Source organism: Dendrobium catenatum, unplaced genomic scaffold, assembly GCF_001605985.2.
Source record: "Dendrobium catenatum unplaced genomic scaffold, ASM160598v2 fragScaff_scaffold_1516, whole genome shotgun sequence".
NCBI classification, from domain to species: domain Eukaryota; kingdom Viridiplantae; phylum Streptophyta; class Magnoliopsida; order Asparagales; family Orchidaceae; genus Dendrobium; species Dendrobium catenatum.
The window spans coordinates 118,936-142,333 of NW_021319978.1; the positions used below are offsets into that span (position 1 = coordinate 118,936).

Below are 23,398 nucleotides of genomic sequence, written 5' to 3' on the forward strand. Positions count from 1 at the left end.
CTAAGGTGACTTCAAATTTATCCCATTGGACGAAGCAAACCATGCGGCTGACAATGATTCTTTTGTCAGGTTGGGTTGACTATCTCCTCTGACTGAGTAGACTAGTGATCATGATGGCTCGAGACGATAAAACTATGAGATCCTGATTAGGTCTATCATCACTCCCCCACTATCTGCTTTAAGTACAAGGTGGTAAATTTTTTAAATTTTAAATATTGAATTTTCAATTGTCTAAACTTTACTGCTACTATACACCAGGTACTATCTATCTATTTGATGACTAGCCTTAACCTAAAGCTTTCTCTCGCTATCTGGAAAGGTAATTAACTATTGGGTCTTTCATTTTAATATTTACCTTTTTTGAATCTTAATCGAGCTTTGAATCAAGTAAATAAATTAATCATGTGTTAAATGTATGAAATCGCCTTAACCAAGCTTTGTAATAAGCATCATATCAAACCTTAATTGAGTTTTTTTTATTGATTCTTAATTGAGCATTTTTTACAAGCTTGTTCGTAGCCTTAGACAAAACTGTTTAAGATCATGAATGAGTTGACCAATAAGATGTTCAAGTCTGTTCATTTTGCAATTGAGTATTTATTAAAATGTTTAAGCTTGTTTAATTAGTTAATCAAATAAAAATAAACAAATTCTTATTGAGCCAAGTTATGAGTAGCTTGTCAAATGTTCAATTCAGTTGCATGTCTACTAGGTAATATTTAATTGGTATGAACTGGATCAAAGCTGATTGTCAGATCTATGGGATTTTAATTCGTGTGACTTGAGCGCAGAAATAAATGATGCAAAAAGATCATGAAGGAATCCAACTCTGAATATATGTGAATACCAAAGACTAGAAACAGCACAAGCCAAGCTACCACCATGCCAAGAAGTTTTTCCTAATTTCTAGTTGTGCAAAATTATTTTATATATTATTGAGTTAGCGCTTTTATTTATTTTTTGTAAGATTCCCTTAGCTCTAAGTTGTCTCAAAATGAATTGAATTTGTAATTTGACACATAACTTGACTCTATTCATTTCAAATTGACTCAATACTTGAGTGAATTTTTAGTTTTGAGCAATATTGTTGGGACTACTAATGCTCTAAATTTAGTAGGAAAATAATGTTGCAGGCCTCTAGCTTCATTTGCTTGTAACCCTTACCTTCTGTCCTCATTCTTGAGTCTAGGACAACATTCAGGTATTATATTGCATGCACTCCTATGTAATCCGGTACAGTTGAAGATTTCTATCGTTAATAACATTCAATTGCTATGTATGGATTTATTTGCCTTATGTATCCTAGTGAGAGGAAAAGTTATCAGCGCATTCTTGCAATTTTCCTGAGTATCTCGGCTTATTAAATATCCAGATAGATTGTTTTTCCATCCCTCAAGCTGAAACATGCATACAAAAGATATGCACCAATGCTGAGAAAATTTTGGTGAATGTATGTTTATTACTAGAGATAAGATCTTCTATGTCATTTATAACAATCATCAATTATGCCAAGTGAAAGAAATGTTTCATGGATAAGTTCTTTTTAATAAACAGCTTTATTGTTTATGCCGGATTTTAAATTTTATCTTTCATTTCCATTGTTTTTATAGGGAACAGAAATTTGTTTTCAACGACCTTGGAGGAGGGAAACTATGCACAATCTTGTTAAAGAAGCTACTGGTGTCAACTTCGGAGAGTTTAAGAATGATCTTAAGGCTGCTAAAGAGGCTGCGAGAAATATTCTAAAAGCCACAGAAGAAGATTATGATGTTCTGGTACAAGCATGTCCATCCGTTGGTCATGTTCTTAATGAAGTAAAGTTTTTTTCTTGTAAAGACCTCTTCTAATTTTATGACTAATTACTTACTGTGAATTGTTGTACTTGCTTTTCTTTTTTTTTGTGTTCCTAGTTAATTCTTCTTGCTATACAACAGTGGGAACAAGATTTCAGGTCTGAAGTAATTAATTGCAATATATTAAATCTCTAGAAGCATTGCATGTGGCTTTCTTTTTCTTTTTGTCATTCCTTATGTGTTCAGGTGATCATATACCATGTAATAGCAAACTTGGCAATGAACTTGCACTTTGTTGTTGAAATTTTTTTCCCCTTGGATTTTTCAAGAGGGCCAACTTTCTGTTGAATATGCAAAATTTGTCTATTTATAAACTAACACCTAACTACCTCTATTACATTAATACTACCTAAATCTTGAAGAGCACAATAAATTACAACTTGTCTTTTTCAATTTAATTAAATTCTCAATAAATTAGTTGAGATGCAAATACATATGTTTGCTGGTTGTTGATTATCTCCAGAGAGTAGACCACCATGTGTATGAACAATGCCCAAGTCATAGGCGTCCATATATTATGTAAAAACTTTTTTTTTAATCTTATCTAGACATTTTTTTAGAGATGTGGAAATGCTTAGGAGATGAAGGAATTTCGTGGCTTACTAAACTTTTTAATACTGTTTTGAAGACAAAAGATGCCAAATCAGTGGAGAATGAGTGGGTTAATTCCTATTTTTTCAGAATAAAGATGATGCACAGGAGTGTGCGAATTATAGATGAATTAAGTTAATGTGTCATACTTTAAAACTACGAGAGCGAGTAATGGAGCATGGGTTGTGGTGTGATACTAATATTTCTCAAAATCAATTTGGATTCTTGTCGAGTAGGTCTACTATGGAAGCCATACATTTATTGAGAGCTATGATGCACCGACACTTCTCCTCAAAGAGGCGTGCAGTGTCCGACACGACACTCGTCCGACACGTGTCGGACACGCCGAAAATGTGTCCGATTAAAAAAATATTAAAAACAAATTGGACACGCGTGACACGCGTATCTTAAATATTTTATACTTTTTTTTAAATATAATTTCTTATATTTGGTAAGATTTAAACTAAATTTCTTATTTCATATCCACAACATCAAATCAACGTCTGCATTTAATACCCATTCATCGAATATTCTCATTTTCATTTCTCTTTGGCAGTGAAGGTATTTTCATCTCCTTTCCTTTTGCACAATTACAAATCTTTCTTTTGTTGAACTAGAGTTGAAAGTAGTGATATTCAATGATGATGATATTGAAAGCCAAAAACAAACCTCTAAAGCTAATCCTAGTAGTTGAAGCTTGAATGCTTGATGTTGTAGTAAGTGATTATTGGCTTATATTTTTGTGGTTATACTATATATTTTGTACTAAATATTTTATATTATAAGCTAGACAAGTTATCATGTCATTCATTTATTATTCTTTATCATTTTTAATATGATATTACATTAATATATATATACTATATAAAAAAATGTATTGCCGTGTCCGCGTCGTACCCGTGTCCTATATTTTCAAAAAAAGCCGTGTCCCGTGTCCCGTGTCCCGTGTCCGTGTCGTGTCGTGTCCGTGTCGCCGTGTCCGTGTCCGTGCATCATAGATTGAGAGGTATGATGGAGAAATATAGAGAGAATAAGGAGGATCTACATATGATATTTATTGATTTAGAGAAAGCATATGATAAAGTTCCAAGAGAGGTGCTATGGAGAGTTCTTGAAAAGAAATGAGTTAAGAACGCTTATATTCAAATCATTAAAGATATGTATGCAAGAGCTATTACTTGTGTTCAAACACAAGGTGGTTTGACCAAGTATTTTCCTATTTCGGTTGGATTACATCAAGGATCAGCCTTAAGTCCATATCTTTTTTGCTTTAGTCATGGATGTTCTCACTAAACATTTGCAAGAGGATTTACCTTGGTGTGTGGTTTTTGCTGATGATATTCTTCTCATTGATAAGACTAGAGAGAGAGTTGAAGGTAAACTTGAATTATGGAGGTCAACCTTAGAGTCTAAAGGGTTTCGCTTGAGTAGATCTAAAATTGAATATATAGAGTGTAATTTTAGTAGCTATAGACCTAGTGAGGGGATTGTGACTTTGGGCGATCAAGCCATTAATAAGAGTACACGTTTTAGATATCTTGGATCTATTGTTCGGAGTGATGGTGAAATAAATGGGGATATTATCAACAAAATTCAAGTTGGATGGTTGAAGTGGAGGAATGCATCGAGCTTATTGTGCGATAGAAAAGTCCCCCTCAAACTTAAGGAAAATTTTATAAGATGGTGGTGAGACCTGCAATGCTTTATGGTGCCGAATGTTGGCCATTAAAAGAGAAGCATAATACTAAGTTAAGTGTTGCAGAGATGAGGATGCTTAGTTGGATGAGTGGCTTGACCCATAGAGATAGGATATGAAATGAGCATATACGTGAAAAGGTTGGAGTAGCTCTAGTGGAAGATAAGATTAGAGAGAGTCGCCTTAGATGGTTTGGTCACATTAAACGGAGGCCTTTCGATGACCCGCCTAGGAAAGTTGAGGTATTAGATTAGATTTATATTAAGAAAGGTAGAGGTATAACTAAAAAGACTTAGTTAGAAATATTAAAAATGATCTTTATTTATTAGATTTAAATGATAATTTGACTTTTAACTGGATACAATGGCAAAAAAGGATTCATGTAGCCGAACCCACGTAGTGGGACAAAGGCTTGATGTTGATGTTGTTGTTGTTGTTGTTGCTGTTGTTATCTAGACATTTTTTTTATAGGAAACATCTAGGATGAATTTTTCGCTGGGTTAGAATTTATTTATAACTCAACATGTTTTAGGCTAAAAATGCAACCTTCTGGTTTTCATATGAGTGAATGCTTGTGTGATCACTTGTTTTTTTTTTTTGTTCATTTAACAGTTTAGAAGTTATTCAGGTTTTTGAGATGATTGTTGAGCCAAAGCTTCTGCAACCAACATTTGTTCTCGACTATCCAGTTGAAATATCACCACTAGCTAAACCACACCGATGGTATGTATTTTTGAATGATTCATAAAAAATATGCTTTTGGTTTGTGAATCTAGTTCCTGCTGTAATACTTTGTAGTGTTTTACTGGTTCTTTTGCTCTTCTAGAAAATTGTATTATCTCCACATGCCGTTGACTCTTCCCTTATTACTTTTTACCAGCTCCTTGCTTAGAAAATGAAAAAACTTGTCTATGCAGTTTCTATATACAAACGGGGCCTTCAACCATTGGCCCAGCCTTATGCATAGCATAGTTTGAAAGATTGGAGTATATTGGTTTGGCTCATTAAGCCTCTATAAAGATAATGTGATGGCCATACATAATAGGAGAACAAGATACTCCTGCTATGGATGATTTTGACCCATTTTGGAAATAAAACCCATCACATGAATAGTTATCCAAAGGTTAAGTGACTAGTTTTTGCAGTTCCTCCTTGGTCAATAAAATATCATATGAATAAAGTTTGCCTTCTCACTTGACTAGAAATTTGTGTTAAAAAAAAAAAAAATTCCCAAGTATCACTTCTTCTTAAATGATGGTTTTAATATAGGCAGGGAAAGATGGAATGGTGGGATATGACACTCAAATATTGCACATAAGAACATATATCTTCAATGTTGAAAATATGCTTAATAAATATATTAGGACGTAAATATAATGCATAAGCTTTTGATTTGATTTTTTTATTAATACTGTAAGGATAATAGGCCCTTGCATGCAATTTCCTATGTGTGCTTTTATGAAGCGTTCTGGATTTATATGAATCATGACAAAGTTACCTTCATTTTACTTTTGAGTACTTCTCTTAAAAAGCTTCACACTATTTCTTATTATGCGATTCAATATACTTTCTAACCTTTTCATATAAATCATATATATGATGTACGTATGATGTGACAAAATCATAATAAGCATGAAGCAAAAAATTGATAAGATCTATAAGCTTTCTAGGTTTCAGGCTTTGAACAATTTTAGATGGTGTTATGACCATAGATTTGCATATAGTGCTATTGCATGTTGAAGGAAAATGTACATCCCAATGACCTAAACCTTTTGCAACCAGACATCTTAATAGATTACCAAGGTTTCTATTTACTATTGCAGTCTTATTATTTGTTCGATGGTGAAAGAATCATGAAAATGTATGGGTTGTACCTCAATTTCCTTAAGATTTTCTAGAAATAAGAAACAAAATTGACATCTTTATAAGATAATATGTTCTTGGTTAGTCCATGTTACCCAACTTTTTTTTTTTTAAAGAAAGTGTTGGTACATAATATGCAACAATAGTATGAGTGCATTAAACGAATTGAGTAATTTTCGAAAACTTATCCATAGCCAATATTATAATATCCTGATCACAAAGAATCCTTTATTACCCCAATACAAAATCTATATAGAAAACAACCCTAAAAGTCGAAGTGATAAGCCAAGTGTATGTACAAAAATGTTTAACTATTTTTCTCATGGCATGCATAATGTTGAATCACAATCCTAGCAATATCCTTTCTTAATGAAGGTCAGTAAAAGTTGCACACAAACAAATATATAGTCTTATCCTAACCAATGTAATCTTCCATGCCACCAGCATACATTTTTGCAAACATTAATATCATGAACAGAGGCCTGTTATCCTGCGAAAGCAATGCTTATTGCCTTTATGAGGATATCCATATCAAAATCATGAAAGTACGTGAAGGAACATATGACATATTCTTTTGATTGTGATATATGAAGTGAAAGTTAGGATGTCTTGTACCCATCTCATATGCTAACAAAGCTAGTCATATGAATGCATATAGAGTTTAATAGTAAGAAAACTTAGGATAATGCTGCTTATTTGTATATATGTTTCAGGATGTAAGTAATCCTAAACTCAATCCATTAGACATGCCTACTATTTAACTTCTTTTGAATATTTATCTATTTTAAGATCTAATTATCAGAACTTTCAAATAATTTCTTTGGTATAAAATAATGTATTCAATATCTTGATGCCTAAATATAATAAGAACAAGATCAACAATGGCAACAACAAGCTTTTATCCCACTACATGGGGTTGGTTGCATAAATTATTTTTCTTCATTGTGTTCTGTTACAAGCTAGATTCTCATTTACATCTAATAAAAAACACAATTTATAATATTTTCTAACCAAGTCTTTTTAGGTTTACCTCTATTTTCTTAACATAAGCCAAATCTAATACATTTACTCTCTTAATCGGGTTATCGAATGGCCGATGTTTTATATGGCCAAACCATATAAGATGTCTCTCTCTAATCTTATTTGCCACTAGAGCTATTCCAACCTTTTCAAGATCTAATTATGCTGCTACTATCTGCTGGATACTACACATATGTTCAATGACTAGCTTTGATCGAAAGTTCTCTCTCATTATTGGGAGGGGTAATTAACTATAGGTGCTTGCGCCTATAGGAAACTAGAAGTCGGATCATAAATTCTTCACAAAATAAGGGCGAAATCTTTGGTTAGTGTCTTATCTAAAACCCAATATGCCTTCTGAAAATTTACCATGGAACCTAAACTCGTTAAAACTCTCCTCGCCGTCAACAAAAAAGAAAGGGGCCGTGAAGAGGCCGGGATGTGAATTTTCGGAGCCAACAATTATGTATAATAATTTTTCAAGTATGGATTGTTGATTGGAGGTACGAGGGCATCCATCATTTCGGGAAAAGTTTCTTGAATTATTTATTTTTGCAACATTAGAGCTTGATTTTGTAAGTAAACTTCGATTACAATGTGCAATTGATGTGTGTATTTGATTGAAATTTGTTGCTTTAAACATTGTTGACTGTCTACTTGCTCCCCCTTGTTTGTAGATGATTACATCTGAAAAGTTTGACATGCCATATTGGTGTGGTGAGCCTAAGAGTATTCATTTTGATATTAATTTTTATTGTGAGAGGCTTTATTATAAGCCTTAAGCAAAGGTAAACCAATATGATTTAGTGAATCTCACAGTTGAATATCAGATTCCAAGTTTATAATAATGCTTGTTTGCTTGATTAAATTGAGAAATTGAATTAAAAATCATTCTTTTAATTGCAACTTCTTTGAAGTCTTCATGTAAAAGTTAATTAGGGCCAAAAGTTTTTCTAACTCCAGCCTTTGGAATGTGGGGGATCAGATTAAAAGAGCTAAACTTAACGATTTTTCCTTATAGACAGGATGATGGAATCGAGAACACGTGTTCATTCGACAAATTTATATTCAGATGAGAGACAACAACAACAATAACAATTGACCTTTATCCGACTATGTGGGGTCAGCTACATGAATTCTTTTTCTCCATTGCGTTTTATTAAGAGTCAAATTCTCATCTAAATCTAATAAAATTGTCATTACTAATATTTTATAACCAATTCTTTTTAGGTCTACTTCTACCTTTCTTAATATAAGTCAAATCTAATACATCTACTTTCCTAACCGTGTCATCGAAAAGCCGTTGTTTTATGTGACCAAACCATCTTAGGCGACTCTCTAATCTTATCTTCCACTGGAGCTACTCCAACCTTTTCACGTATATGCTCATTTCATATCCTATCTCTAATAATAATGTCACTTATCCACCTAAGCATCCTCATCTTTGCAACACTTAACTTAATATTATGCTTCTCTTTTTATGTTCAACTATCTACACCATAAAACATTGCTGGTCTTACTACCATCTTATTGAATATTCCCTTAAGTTGGAGGGGGGCTTTTCTATCACACAACAAGCCGATGAATTCTTCTATTTCAACCATCCAACTTGATTATACTAATAATATCCCCATCTTTTTCACCATCACTTTGAACAATAGACCCAAAATATCTAAAACGTGTACTCTTATTAATACCTTGATCACCCAAATTCACAATCCCCCACTGGAACTATTACTACTAAAATTACACTCCATACATTCAATTTTAGATATACTCAAACGAAAGCCTTTAGACTCGAAGTTTGACCTCCATAATTCATGTTTACCTTCAACTCCCTCTTTAGTCATATCAACAAGAAGAATAACATCAGCAAAAAGCATGCACCAGGGTACAACCTCTTGCAAATGTCTAGTGAGAACATCCATGATTAAAGCAAAAAAAATATGGGCTTAAGGCTGATCATTGATGTAATCCAACTGAAATATGAAAATACTTGGTCAAACCACCTTATATTTGAACACATGTAATAACTCCTGCATGCATATCCTTAATGACTTGAATATAAGCATTTTTAACCCCTTTCTTATGTAGAACTCTCCATAGCACTTCTTTTGAAACTTTATCATATACATTCGCCAAATTAATAAAAATCATATGTAGATCCTCCTTATTCTCTCTATACTTCTCCATCAAACCTCTCAATAGCTTCCATAGTAGACCTACTTGACATGAATCCAAATTAATTTTTAGAAACATTACTTTCACGCCACAATCTATTCTCCATAACTCTCTCCCATAATTTTAAAGTGTGAGTCATTAACTCGATTCCTCTATAATACGCACAAATTTGTGCATCACCTTTATTCTTAAAAATAGGAATCAACACACTCATTCTTCACTCATCTGACATCTTTTTAGTCTAAAAAAAAATATTTAAAAGTTTAATAATCCTATAAATTCCTTCATCTCCTAAGCATTTCCATGTCTCTATTGGTCATTTGAATCATCATTATGATGAACTGCTCTCTCCCCTTCCTCCTCTCCTATAGAGTCCAATGTCGGGCATTTACTTCAAGATTTATGTAAGTTTTAATATATATAGCGTGAGGCGTAAGCCTCATTCCAGTGAGGTGAGGCGGGCCTCAACCGAGTCGAGGCGCAAGCCTCATAACAAAAACTCGGGGCGTAAGCATCGAGGCATTTTTTACTGGAATTGCGTAAAGGCGGGCCTCAAGGCGAGCCTCATATTGCGCAATTTTAAACCATGATGTCAATCACATTCTCATAATCTTTATTGAAAAGTTTAGCAAAATATCTCATCTACCTTTGTTGAATATCCTCTCCGAATAAAAACAATTTTTGATCTTCATCCATAATATGCTTCACTTGAACTAAATTCTTACTACTCCAATCTCTTTGTTTAGTAAACTTTTACATATATATTTAGTCCACCTTAGTATATAATCTATTATATAAATTATTAAAAGCTAAAATCTCTACATCATATATTGCTTTTGTAGACTTCTTATGGGCCCCTTTATATCTTTCCCAATTATCAGAATTTTTACATCTAAACTAATTTTTATAACAAATCTTTTTATTTTTTATCTTTTCTTGCATATTTTTATTCCACCTTCAACTATTTTTACTATTAGTAATTTTTTCCTTTCCTACTCCATGAATATCTTATACAACATTTTTAATATCATTAACTACTTTTTCTCACATAATATTAGCTTTCTGATGTACAGACAAAATCTTAAAATCTAGAATTTTACTCTCAAAAATATTTTTTAAATACCCTCATCTAATCCTAGAACAATGATTTACTATATTTTTTATTTTCTGTCATTTCATCTTAAAGTCCAAAACTAATAAGTGATGTTGGACATAAACTTTCACTTGGAATAACTTTATAATATTTGAAATCTAGATGATCTATTTTTCTTATGAGAAAATAGCCAATTTGAGTTTTACAATACCCATTCTTATAAGTGATTAGATGCTCATCTTTTTTTTTTTTTAAATGAGATATTAGCAATCATAAAATCATTAGCTAAAGAAAAATCTAATGTTGTCTTACTATCTTCATTAGTCGCTCCAAAGTCATAGCTATAATGAATGCTTTTAAAATTATATCTCTCTATCAACATATCAACATGTCCATTTAAACCTTCTCCAATAAAAACTATTTCTTCAAGAGGTATCTTTTGTATTAATTCTTCTAGTTTATTTTAAAATTTTAATTTTGAACACATATTCAAACTTGTTTGAGGAGCATAAGCGCTTATAATATTAATAATTTTTGCATCAGCAATAATCTTTAAAGCTATAATTCCATCTCCAATTCTATTAATATTTACGATATTATCCTTCAAACTTTTATCTATAATCACACCCATACTATCTTTAGTATGACTTCTACCAAAATACCATATTTTAATTCCTAAACTATCAACCTCCTTAGCCTTTACTTTAACCCATTTAATTTCTTGAATGCATAGAATATTTATCTTCCTATGAATCATAATATCTATTAATTTCATTAATTTGCCTATAAGAGAACCTATATTATATGTTCATATACTAATTTTAGTTTCATGGATTAGCTTATTTGCCCACATTCGTCCATGATGTGGGAACCCTTGCCTTTTTAACATTGCATTCGAGCGTCGATACAGTGGTCCTTGCACACGTGTCGCTATATTCATGCCATACAACGTGTTGTTTTAAAAAAACATCCTAACATTAACACAATGTATTCAGATGAGAGTGTTTTTATAATAATTGAATGTTTCAAAGCAGTCATGTACATTGTGGAACATAATTTGAAATTAGTTTTTTTCTCTTAAGGCACATAGTATTTGAAATAATCATAATTTTTATTTTCGAGTAGCAAAAGTGTTGTCGAAGGATGCATTAGAGAAATTACTTTTTGATAATTTATGTGCTTTAGAAAGTACATGCTTTTCAAAGTGTTGCATGGTTTAGAAAGCATAACAATTAACTAATTTTTCCTTGTGATTTCACACATTATTTTTAAATTGTGCATATTCAATTGTTTTTATGAATGTATCTGTGTTAAAATGCCCTCAACTTTTCATTTCAAAGTCATTATTGTTCTCATTTTATCTACTTGCACTCATGTGTTTTTAGATCTGTTTTTGATAGTTGCAAATTAGAATCTATTGCTTTCTATAAAGACCTATAGGCTTTTTTTTGCAATCAGTCAGTATTTTTTCAGTGGACCCTAGAGTGAATTTTTTTTAGCCTGTAAATATAAGCTCCCATTTGTCATTCTATTTCACTTTTAGTCCATGGTTATGGGAGTCACTCTTAGGTGTTTGAAATAAGATCATCATCTTGGTTGAAGTTTGAAAGATTTTACTTGTGAGGTTTGGAGTGGTTGGAGAGATTGGTGAAGACAAGTTTAGAAATTGCTAGTTGCGTGCAAGTTCGGGTGATTGGAGAGTCATTACTGATGTTGGGATTTTCGGACAGCTTGAAGGTGAAATGTGCCAACAAGATTGGGTTTCAGCTGTCAACAGGTGTAGGAAAGAAGCGGATTGTGGGCTATCAGAGAGGTAGACTGGTTGTGTAAGAGAGTGGAGGTTGTTTGATAAGTTGGTGGGGAGCTGCATGAGTGAGGAGGCAGCGGTTTTGATGAGCAGTGGGTAAAAGCGTGTCATGCGTAAGGGTTTCTGAGAGAGGATGAGGGGAGCTGTGAGCATTTGTGAAAAAGATAAAAATGGCATGGATGTTTAAGAGACAGCGCTAGCAGGCATCCCATGAAGTTGTGCTATAGCTCCTAAGAGAGGTGTGGGAGGTATGAAAACTTTTGATTTTTAATTTTTTTTTAATGATTTTATAGTGTGTGTATTTCACAAGGTGGTTTGACCAAGTATTTTTCAATTTCTATTGGATTACATTATGGATCAGCGTTAAGCCCCATTTCTTTTTTGCTTTACTAATTAAGGATGTTTTAACTAGACATTTGCAAAAGGATTTGCTCTAGTGTATGCTTTTTGCTAATGATATACTATTGGTTGGTAAGACTACAGAGGGAGTTGAATGAAAAGTTAATTTTTGGAGGTCAACCTTAGAGTCTAAAAATTTTCATTTGAATAGATCTAAAATCGAATACATGGAGCATAATTTTAATAGTAATATATCTAGTGGGGAGATTATGACTTTGGGTAATCAAATCATTAAAAAGAGTACATATTTTAAATATCTTGGTTCTATCGTTCAAAGCAATGGTGAAATTTATTGGAATATTATTAGTAGAATTTAAGTTGGATGGTTGAAGTGGAAGAATGCATCAAGCATGTTGTGTGATAGAAGTGTACCTGCAAACTTAAAGGAATAATTCTATATGATGGTGGTGATACCTACATTTCTCTATTGTGCAGAATGTTGGCCATGTTGCAATCTAGGATCTCTAGCTTGTTATTTTGATGATAACAAATATTATTGATTGAATTTTTTTTAATTATCCTAGCAGATATATATTGGATATTATTTTTGTTTGTGCACACTAATATTTCATGTACAACATACACCGCTCAAGATTACTGAAGACTCAAGTTTGGGTAGAATAGGATATCACTAAAAAAAGTCTGTAATCTTAACTTTCTTATATTTTCTATTTCTTAAGTTTTGGCCATGTAAGGGTGTATGCAAAAATTGGTAACCATGCACACATAAGGGGGTGTGAGGAAAATTTAAGAAGTAAATTTTTTAAACTAATCGCACCATACGATTACAATCATACTGTACGATCAGTTATATGAAAAAGAAGGCTAACAACTAATTGAATCATTAATGTTAATGTACTAATCATATTGTATGATGTAGATCATACTGTACGATTTGAGAAATCATAGCCGCGACATAAATATAGTGAGAATTTTAAAAAATGAATTTTGAACTAATCATACTGTACAATATTTGAAAACTTAAATTATCCCCTGTAATTAGTAATGCCTTTTGTTGGCCTTCCTCTCGTATTACTATTTTTGGAGCTTATATTCCTTGACCTTCTTCTAAGGTCAGATTTGATACTCATCATATCTAAAATTCTCATAGAGGCAAAATGCTTGATATATAAAATAATGTTACTTAGTAAAAAAGCTTTTAATTGTCAAAACTTTTACAGAGATGCTCTGAACGCTCATAAGAAGGAAAGGGAGTCTTTCTACCCGAACATAATATCATTAGTTTGAAGCGTTCATGCACATGGACTTGTTGAATGGTATTTTGTGTGTAGGATGCCTTGTTAATCTGCCAGAAACCATTTTGTTTCTTGTTTTTAATTTTGATGAAAAAAAAAAAAAATCCTTTGGAGTTTTAGGGCTTCTCTTGGACACTTCTTAGTATATCATGAACTTGTGTTGGACATGCATTACATCTGCATTATGAAGCTTTAAATGATGTCTATTATTTGTCTTGTTTTATTTAGAAGTCCTAGAACATCATGAAACTAGAAAGTGGGCCCAGAGAAATGATTAATTTGCCTCTTTTGTAACATGGAAGTCTGATATTTGAGTTATAGAAATGATAGGGAGCAAGATAGTGTTTTATGTTTCGAACATCAACCTGTCCTTAGATTCTATATTAATGGGAGCTTCATGTGTTGGGTATAACCTTTTTAGATTGTGAGGAGAGTTGTGATCATACATGTATAATCTACCGTCTATTAAATTTGTCAAGCCAGGGCTTTGAAATATTTAAAGATTTGTGTCTAGCTGATGTCTTTGCCTTAATTTTTAAATAGTTGTATTGAGATGTTGTTGTGGGCTCCAAAAATTCGGCCCCCGACCTCCGCCTGACGGTTGCTTTTCTTTGGTGAGGCAGTTTTAACGGATTAAGTTTCAGGGTAAATTTTGGAAGGCAGATGGGTTTGTAGATTAGACGCTACCCAGAGATTTCGTCCTCATTTTGCGAGGACTTTATGATCTGAGTTCTCGTTTCCTATAGGCGTAAGCCCCTATAGTTAATTACCCCTCCCGATCACAAGAGAGAACTTTCGATTAAGGCTAGTCGTCGATCATATACGTAGTATCTGGCATATAGTAGCATCATGGGTATAAGTATGTGGAAATTGAAAATGTTTGATATTTAAAATTGGAAATTTCACCATCTTGCACTTAAAGCTGATGTGGGTGAATGGATGATAGACCCGATCAAGATTCCATGGTTGCGTCGTCCCAGGCCATCGTGATCCTTGGTCTGCTTAGTTAGAGGAGGTAGTCAACCCAACCTGACAGAAGGATACTTGTCAGCAGCCATGGGTTGCTTCGTCCAAGGGAACCTTGTAGACTTGGGTTGAATATTTGCCTAAGGGATACATTTGAATCCACCTTAGCTAACAGAGGGCTTTGTACCCTATCGATCATACCCTATTGATTTATATCTCAAGGATTTGCTGCCACTAAGGGGCGTATTGGTTCTGGTCATAACCGGTATTTCGTGGTGCCATTGGCTGCAAAATCACTCGGTCCAGAGGGCCCCGGGTCATAACCATTTATCCTGCAGTGTCATTTGGTGGCAAAATCACCTGTTAGAGGATACGTACCACGTCCTTAATAGCAGGAGATTGTTTGAGAATGGATCATAGTGATATTTTCGACTAAGCAGTAGCTCCATGTGAGTTGAAGTAAATTTTAATTTGTCCGTCTCGGCAAATTGTTACGGAGGGTAGATGGATTTTACTTTAAATGATTTGATGGTTGATTTCAAATTTAAATATCTTAGACTTTGATGATTTTTCAGGATTTTTGGATTTTGGGTGGCATTGGAAAGTGTTTGAGTCACCCCTCCGGTTGAGATAAACATTCAACGCGGCTATCATCGGGGTGAAAGGGGTTATTTTTCTTTGTTGATTGAAACCTGTCGACTATTAATTTGCGGACAGAGGATCGAGTTTCGTAGTCTTTATGCCTTTATTAGTGAATTCTATTGATTATAGGCCTTGAAGGCCTAATATGAATGTATGAAAATAAATATATCGATTGCTACAGCTGTATATTCATTTGATGGTTCGAACTCTGTCGACTTCTACTGATCCGCATATAAGGATCATGTTCAAACATGAATTCACTTATTAACCCGCACAACATCTCTAGACGTCACGTGTGTACCCATAACACGCTCGCCGAGGCCCATGCGGGTGTTTGAGGGCATTTTATAATTAAACCCTGTCGACTCCTTTTTACCTGCTTAGGAGGATCGGGCTTAAATTTGTTGACCCGCGTATCATCCCTAGACATTACGTGTGTACTAATAACACGCTTGTCGGGGCCCATGCGAGTTCTTGATTATAAATCTCTTTTTAGTGAACCTATGTGTGTACAAACTACAATGCATGTGCTTGGGTATTTTGAGATAGTTTAATTATGTAGCTAACTGCCATTTGAATGCGCACAACATTCTATTTGAGGGTTTGAACACGCCTTCTGTCAACTTGTATGAGTGTTGTGGATCCGGTGGCATGTTGTAGCAGCTTTTGGATCAGTTGTTTGCTGCTTTGTAAAGGTAGACTGTCGTGCACCACTTGTTTCTTTCTGCAGGTGGATTGTAGTGCACTAACGAATCTCCTGCTTTTGCTTGTAGATATTGCATTCATCACAAACTTTTATGATGGCTCGTAGATAATACTTTACATGAGAGGCTTCCTACGATGGTTCGTAGGTATTTAAATGTGCTGCAAACCATCTACTTCTACCTGTGAGTAGACATTGTAGTGATTGATGGCACCTCGCATTGCATAGGAGAATTGTACGTGATAATCATTACTAAAATAATTGTTGCAACCCTTGATATGGTCGGAATAGTGGATATATTCTCAATTTGTAGTTGTGAACTTAGGCCACCATACTTCGTATTAATCTTTAACAGCACATCTGTCATACATTGATCGTTAACTTCGGTAGGCGCAATACAATGTATGTTGACACCTGCTTGAATACATCCAGATGTATCATGTTGTTACTTCCACTGTATCTCGAATCCCTTTGGCTACATCTTACATGCTGAGCATGGGACAGGTCTCTTGTAGTGTTATTGAACTCTTCTACCTGTAGGGGATTGACATGTCTTTTCTTGGGGTTCAATCACCATTGATGATAAAGATATTATTATATTCCTTCATCCTTGCCTCTTAACGAATTCACTGTATGTAGGTTGTATTCATTATCATTATTTCTCGTAAATTATTGTGCTAATTTATTTGTCGTTCGGCATTAGCAATAAAGAAACTATCTTCTTTATGACTCTTTTGCTTCACTTGTGTACATGTCGTACCCTTCGCATGTTGTAGGTAAACTACTATGTATATGACAAATCTCTACAATTGCTTGTGGATGCTCATTCAGTTGTTCATAGGTACTCATATATGTATTGGATTCGTGATTCTTGTTTACATGTGAACTGCAGGGTCATATCACATTCACTGTGCGTTATCCCTATGTCGTAGAGAACCAATGTATTCATTTGTACATGTGCTAGCATTGGTTGTTGGATAGATTATGCTCCTCACATATTACCAATACTGGCACTACTTATTACGATCATATGCTCATTTGTAAGCATAATATGAGATGGATGTTTCAAGCCAAATGTCATCGTTCTAGAGTTTCATGTCATGACTTATAATCATGTCACACCTTTCTTCAATTTCACCATTGCTTGTGAGCAAGTTGTATTTGCAACATCATTGTCCACTACTAGTTATTGTTTACTTGCATTTGATCTTTTTTCTTTGATGTTTCTTCTTGGAGATGGTGACTTGTTGGTGATAAGGATGTAGTAGCTTCCTTGTCCACCATGAATATATATTTAAATCTCAATGTTTACTTGAATGTATTTGAGAAATCAAAGTTATCATTTGATTTTGATGTTTGCATCTTGATAATGTATCTCTTAATCGAGGGTCTAGTTCATCATCATTTGCTCAAGCTTGATTTAAGTTTGATTTTATATTCAAGACATGGTTTGTTGAGGCTCAAGTTTGAGTTCATTGTAGACTCAAATCAAATCTGTACTTGAGTCTAAATCTTTCAAATCATGTTCAAATTATTTAATTTTCAATTCAAATCAAAATTTGAGTCCTGGTTTGAATCCGACTTTGAATTTGAGTTCATTTCAAGTTCCATGTCATCGTGAGCTTAGTTCTGTAAAGTTCACCCAAGCTCAAGTTTATTTCAAGTCTTCTTTGGTCCATTTCAAGTCCTTACTTGAGTTCAAATTATGTTCTCATTTCAATTTTATTTTAATTAAGTTCAAAATTAGTCATTTGCATTTTGTCCACAAGTTCAAGTATAAGTCCCCTGCTTTTCTTCGGTATCTGTTCCAAAAGAAAAGCAATTGTTTTCTCACAAGCGGGTACTTATAGGTATCCCCACTTTGTAGTACGCATAGCACCGGGTTCTCATCCCACCACGCTAAGAAAAGCGTGTATAGACAATTTTTCGGTATGCCACGAACTCCGAAAAAGGGATTTTTGGTGATCACCTGATTCGTCGAGAGCACCGCGAAGAATTTCTTCCCATCACGCTAAGAAAAGCGTGTATAAGTGATCGTTTTGTCGCGTTGCAAGGGTCGAAAGCAGGTTCTCGGAGTTTTTAGGATTAAAAGGTTATACGAGATGAGGAAAGTGAAGCTCTTTTTCTTTTTAATATAATTAATTGTAATTAATGATAGTTAATTAAAATTGATAATCAATTAATTATAATTAACCTAGTTATTCAAAATTAATTGTGATTATCATTAATTAAGAATAATTAATTTATATTTAACTGTTGACCTGCAATGAAATAAAAAAAAATAGATGATCGCATGTACCTGTCCGGCCACGAACATCATCGTGCTCTCCATCCTTCGCACGACCCGTCGTTTCTCTCCACGTCATTCGCACGATCTTGCGTCGTTAAAAGACCGCGAGAACGAAGTCATCGGGCTGCTCTCCGATGCTCCTCTCTCTGTCGCTCTCGATCTCCCTCTCGCTCTCTCACGGTTTAACTCCCTTCCGCCGCTTCTCCCTCCTCCGGGGACGTCCGACGTAGCTCATTCGACGACTTTCCCTTTCGGTCGGATCGGAAGGTGCGACACTTTGATCGGAAGCGACGACGTGAGCTCGCTGGTTCGAAAGTTATATATTTTGATCGGAAGCAATACGGAAGTCCGCTTGCTGTGAAGGTACTTTCTACCGTTTCTAGGCTTCTTCGGCTTCCACATTACCGTTCGACTTTGCTCCGACGAACTTCCCTTTTAATTGGATCGGAAGCTCGACATTTTGATTGGAAGTAAAAACGGGAACTCGCTTGCTGTAAGGGTAACTCTCTACCTTTCGTGTCCCTCTCCGGCCTTCGTCCCCGTCGGATCCCGCTCCTTCGACGACCTTCCCTTGGTGCCGGATCGGAACCAAAGCGGAGCTCGCCGCTGTAAAGGTAACTTCATCCCTTTCGCACGCTAGTTCGGCCAAATCCCATAAATTCGCCTGATTAGAGATATTTTTTTAATATATATATATATATAATAATAATAAAATTAATTATTATTAATTAATTTATATTAATTAGTTGTAATTAGTATAATTTAATAATTAATTATAATTAATTCAAAAAAAAGAGGAAAAGAAGTGAAGGCCTCTCCATCCTCGATTCACGAGCCTCCCCGCCGGTCTTCAAGGTATAAATTTCTAACTTAAATTCTGTCCTCGACGTGCTTAATGCACTGGTGGAACTTTTATACGCGCTCTTATAACACGGTGAGGGGGAATCCAGTGCAACGAGTGCGACGAGGCGAGTAAGTGGTGAGGGCAAGAAATATAGGGAGCCTCCTCGCCCACACAAAATGAGAAGAGCAACCCGAACACCCGCTAACACACTAAAATAGAAGAATGGACTAAAGATGAGAAAGAACAAACTCTTACATTTCAAATCTAAGACCGACTTAGAAATTAGAAACAAAATTACAACAACTTACAAACTTTGACAAATTAAAAGACTCCCTAAAGTTGCCTCACTTTGAGAAGAAGGATACAGATGGAGTGGCACTTGCGGAGAGACAAAAGAGATTAGAAGCTGAGACGAAAGGTTTGAAAGAGCTCACAATATTTCCGGAGGGGATGAGAAAGAATACGGACAAAGCTCGCAAGCTTATCCAAGCAAACCCGCAGGTTATAGCTTTTCCAAAAATCACATTTCATTCACTATTCAAAACATTACAAATCCCCCATATATATAGGTATGAAAGGGAATATCAAAAGACACAACATTAATTTGCACAAGAACCTAAGCACCATGAGCACGGAAATCCCCCCCATGCATCATGGAAAACAGTCCAAACCCAGGAACCGAAGCAGCAGCCGTGGGAGACAAGGAGGCCGCATGGAACCAAGGCGCCACAGCCACGGGAAACATCCCAGGCTCGGAAAACCAGCAGCCGGCCTGAATTCCAAGGGGCAAAGGCACAAAAAAACTAAAGCCCATGGTGGAAGCCAAGGAGCCACGCATGGGAAAACCAAACAATTTTCTTGGGATTCCAAAAGCCCTTTTAGAAACCCAAGAGACAACTTAAATGAAGATATTAAAACTATAATAAAAAGTACATTAAATAAAAGATAACTATGAATTAAAACTTAGCTAATAATGAGCTAACCCTTAGTTTAATAAATGAACTAAAGATCAGCTCATAAATGAGCTAAAATTTTAGCTCAATTTTGATTGAGCTTCTAAACTCGAGGGAGGCCTAAAATTGATTTATTTTGGACATGAGTTGACCCCCCCCTTTGCCTACATCAGATTCTCCCCTTCTTGAAGAACTCATCTTTCGATGAGTTAGTTTTGGGTTCTCTTGAGGAGGTGCATACTGTTCATCCAGCTCTTTGATTTTGTCTTCAAATTTCTTCAAAATTTCTTGTTCCTTTTCGAATTGTTGTTGTAAATATCTTTTTCACTTCTCGAATTTTTGATCACATAGGAACATGTGATAATGAAACTTGTATAGACGGTCTTGAAGTGGATCAGTAGAATCGCCTTCTGTAGGAATCCATCTGTCCAACGGGAGTGAGACGTCAGGATTATTTGAATTGATTTCCTCGTATGAATCCATATTTTTGTTGTTTTCAATTTTTTTATTGACTAACTCAAAAAAGACTCAAAAAATATAAATATAAACTTAGACTCACAATACGACTCTCGACAAACTAAACTAAAACTCTTGACAAGACTTGACTTGACAAAACAAAACTTGACAAACTCAAAAACCTATGACTTCCTAACTTGCTCTGATACCAAATTGGTGGGGACAAGAAATATAGGGAGCGTATACCCCGCCCACACAAAATGAGAAGAGCAACCCGAACACCCGCTAACACACTAAAATATAAGAATGACTAAAGATGAGGAAGAACAAACTCTTACATTTCAAATCTAAGATCGACATAGAAATTAGAAACAAAATTACGACGACTTATAAATTTTGACAAATTAAAAGACACCCGAAAGTTGCTTCACTTTGAGAAGAAGGATACAGATGGAGTGGCACTTGCGGAAAGACGAAAGAGATTAGAAGCCGAGACGAAAGGTTAGAAAGAGCTCGCAAGATTTCCGGAGGGGATGAGAAAGAAGATGGACAAAGCTTGCAAGCTTATTCAAGCAAACCCGCAGGTTATAGCTTTTCCAAAAATCACATTTCATTCACTATTCAAAACATTATAAATCCCATATATATATAGGTATAAAAGGGAATATCAAAAGACACATAACATTAATTTGCACAAGAACCTAAGCACCATGAGCATGGAAATCTCCCAATGCATCACGAAAAATAGCCCAAACCCCAAGGAACCGAAGCAGCAGCCGCGGGAGACAAGGGGGCCGCACGGAATCAAGGCGCCACAGCCACGGGAAACATCCCAGGCTCGGAAAACTAGCAGCCGGCCGGAATTCCAAGGGGCAAAGGCACAAAAAAACTAAAGCCAATGGTGGAAGCCGAGGCACACATGGGAAAACCAAACAATTTTTTTGGGATTCCAAAAGCCCTTTTGGAAATCCAAGAGACAACTTAAATGAAGATATTAAAACTATAATAAAAAGTATATTAAATAAAAGATAACTATGAACTAAAACTTAGCTAATAATGAGCTAACCCTTAGTTAAATAAATGAACTAAAGACCAGCTCATAAATGAGCTAAAATTTCAGCTCAGTTTTGATTGAGCTTGTAAACTCGAGGGAGGCTCAAAATTGATTTATTTTTAACATGAGTTGACTCCCCCTTTGTCTACATCAGTAAGCCCTATACACGCTCTTGTAGCGTGGTGGGGACAGTCCTCGACCTCGACATCAGCACCGCCAACGACTGCTACACAAGGTATAATGTTCCAAATCCTATTTTCGACGTTTGTGCCGGATCGAAGAATCACATATACGCGCTCTTGTAGCACAGTAGGAGGGAGCCCGGTGCGACGCATATGGCGAAGTGGGTAAGCCCTATATACACTCTTGTAGCGTAGTGGGGAGAGTCACTGATGTTCTTGTACGGGTACTATTGAAGGCCCCATACACGCTCTTGTAGCGTGATGGGATGAAAAGATGTACGGCCGCGGTGTCTGAGGACACTTATCATACACGCTCGAGTAGCGTGGTGGGAAGGCCCAGCTCCCTTACATTTCCCCTAAACGGGGGATATGCCGGAGTGCTGTCAAAATTTTCATTTAAGTACACAATACTTGAATAATTTGAAGACATCATTTGAGCAGTAATGCGAAGGACAACAGAGAACTCGTACTTGAACTGAAAGCATGGAACTTGAACCAAATATGTAGAGGACTTGTACGAATGACAGGGGACTTGGACTTGAACTAAACTATAAGAAATGGAATCCCAAATCCTAAAATTCACAATCAAGATCAAAATTCAAATGCCAAATAACAATCTAATGCATTCAAACAAATACAAGCAAATAAGCAGGGGACTCGTAGCAAAACAAGACCTCGATGCATACAAGCTAGAACAGTAATCCATTCACAATATCTGAACAATCACAAACAAATCTCAATTATCAAATCCTATGAACGCATGAGACAAAATACATAGGGGATCATGATGAATGCAACAGACTCCTACAACGGTCCCTACAAGGTCAATGCACTATGTTTGTAAGCAACAACAGACAATTGCAAAGTGTACGAGTACTACCTATATGTAGCAATCAAAGATCTGTCCCTGTAAACAAATACATTCAATAACCACCTAAGATTAGTGAAAGGTGGATATGATGTAGGAACAATGGCTCTCTTACGAACACTTCTAGGAGGTCGTAATGAATACAATAGGTCCTTTGTAAATACACCCGAGCTGCTTGTGGATAACAACAGTGGGTATATCGTAAGTACAATGAACCCCTATGGAAACAAGTGCAGATATCACCTACGACAGCGGTGATTAAGATACTGCAAAGTATGTTGGGTTCGAGACAACTCGATGTACGAAAAATGACACATGGCAGAATGGAAGAGATGTTTGAATAAATTAGAACTAAACTTCCTAGTGTTTCAAAGTTTCTTCTTAGTCCTATACTTAGAAAGAAAACAGTCATGATATACACAAACACCGGAAGTAACAAGTCTACGATATTAAAGAGCTTGAAAGAAATTCTCTTCAAATAAGTGATCATTAATTCCAAAGCATAAAAAGACCTCCCTGGTGAAAGAGAAAGGGGAGTCAACATCAAGATGATGAGATACCTCATAACATCCAGATATATCGCCACCGGATTTGCAACACTTATACAAGCAGACAGAAGGCGTCTACAATCTACAACGCACCGCCATCGGATCTGCAACACTTATACAAGCAAACAGAAGG

General features: G+C 35.3%; 1 protein-coding gene across 1 annotated transcript in view; it reads left to right on the top strand.

Moving 5' to 3' along the window:
• The window catches only part of LOC110114728 (lysine--tRNA ligase, chloroplastic/mitochondrial), a 71,837-nt gene that overhangs the window by 28,652 nt on the left and 19,787 nt on the right, over window positions 1-23,398 (top strand). The window contains exons 10-11 of the mRNA XM_020847707.2: window positions 1,611-1,814; window positions 4,769-4,863. Of these exons, the coding sequence (XP_020703366.1) occupies window positions 1,611-1,814; window positions 4,769-4,863 (299 nt within the window). The remainder of the gene's footprint in view (window positions 1-1,610; window positions 1,815-4,768; window positions 4,864-23,398) is intronic.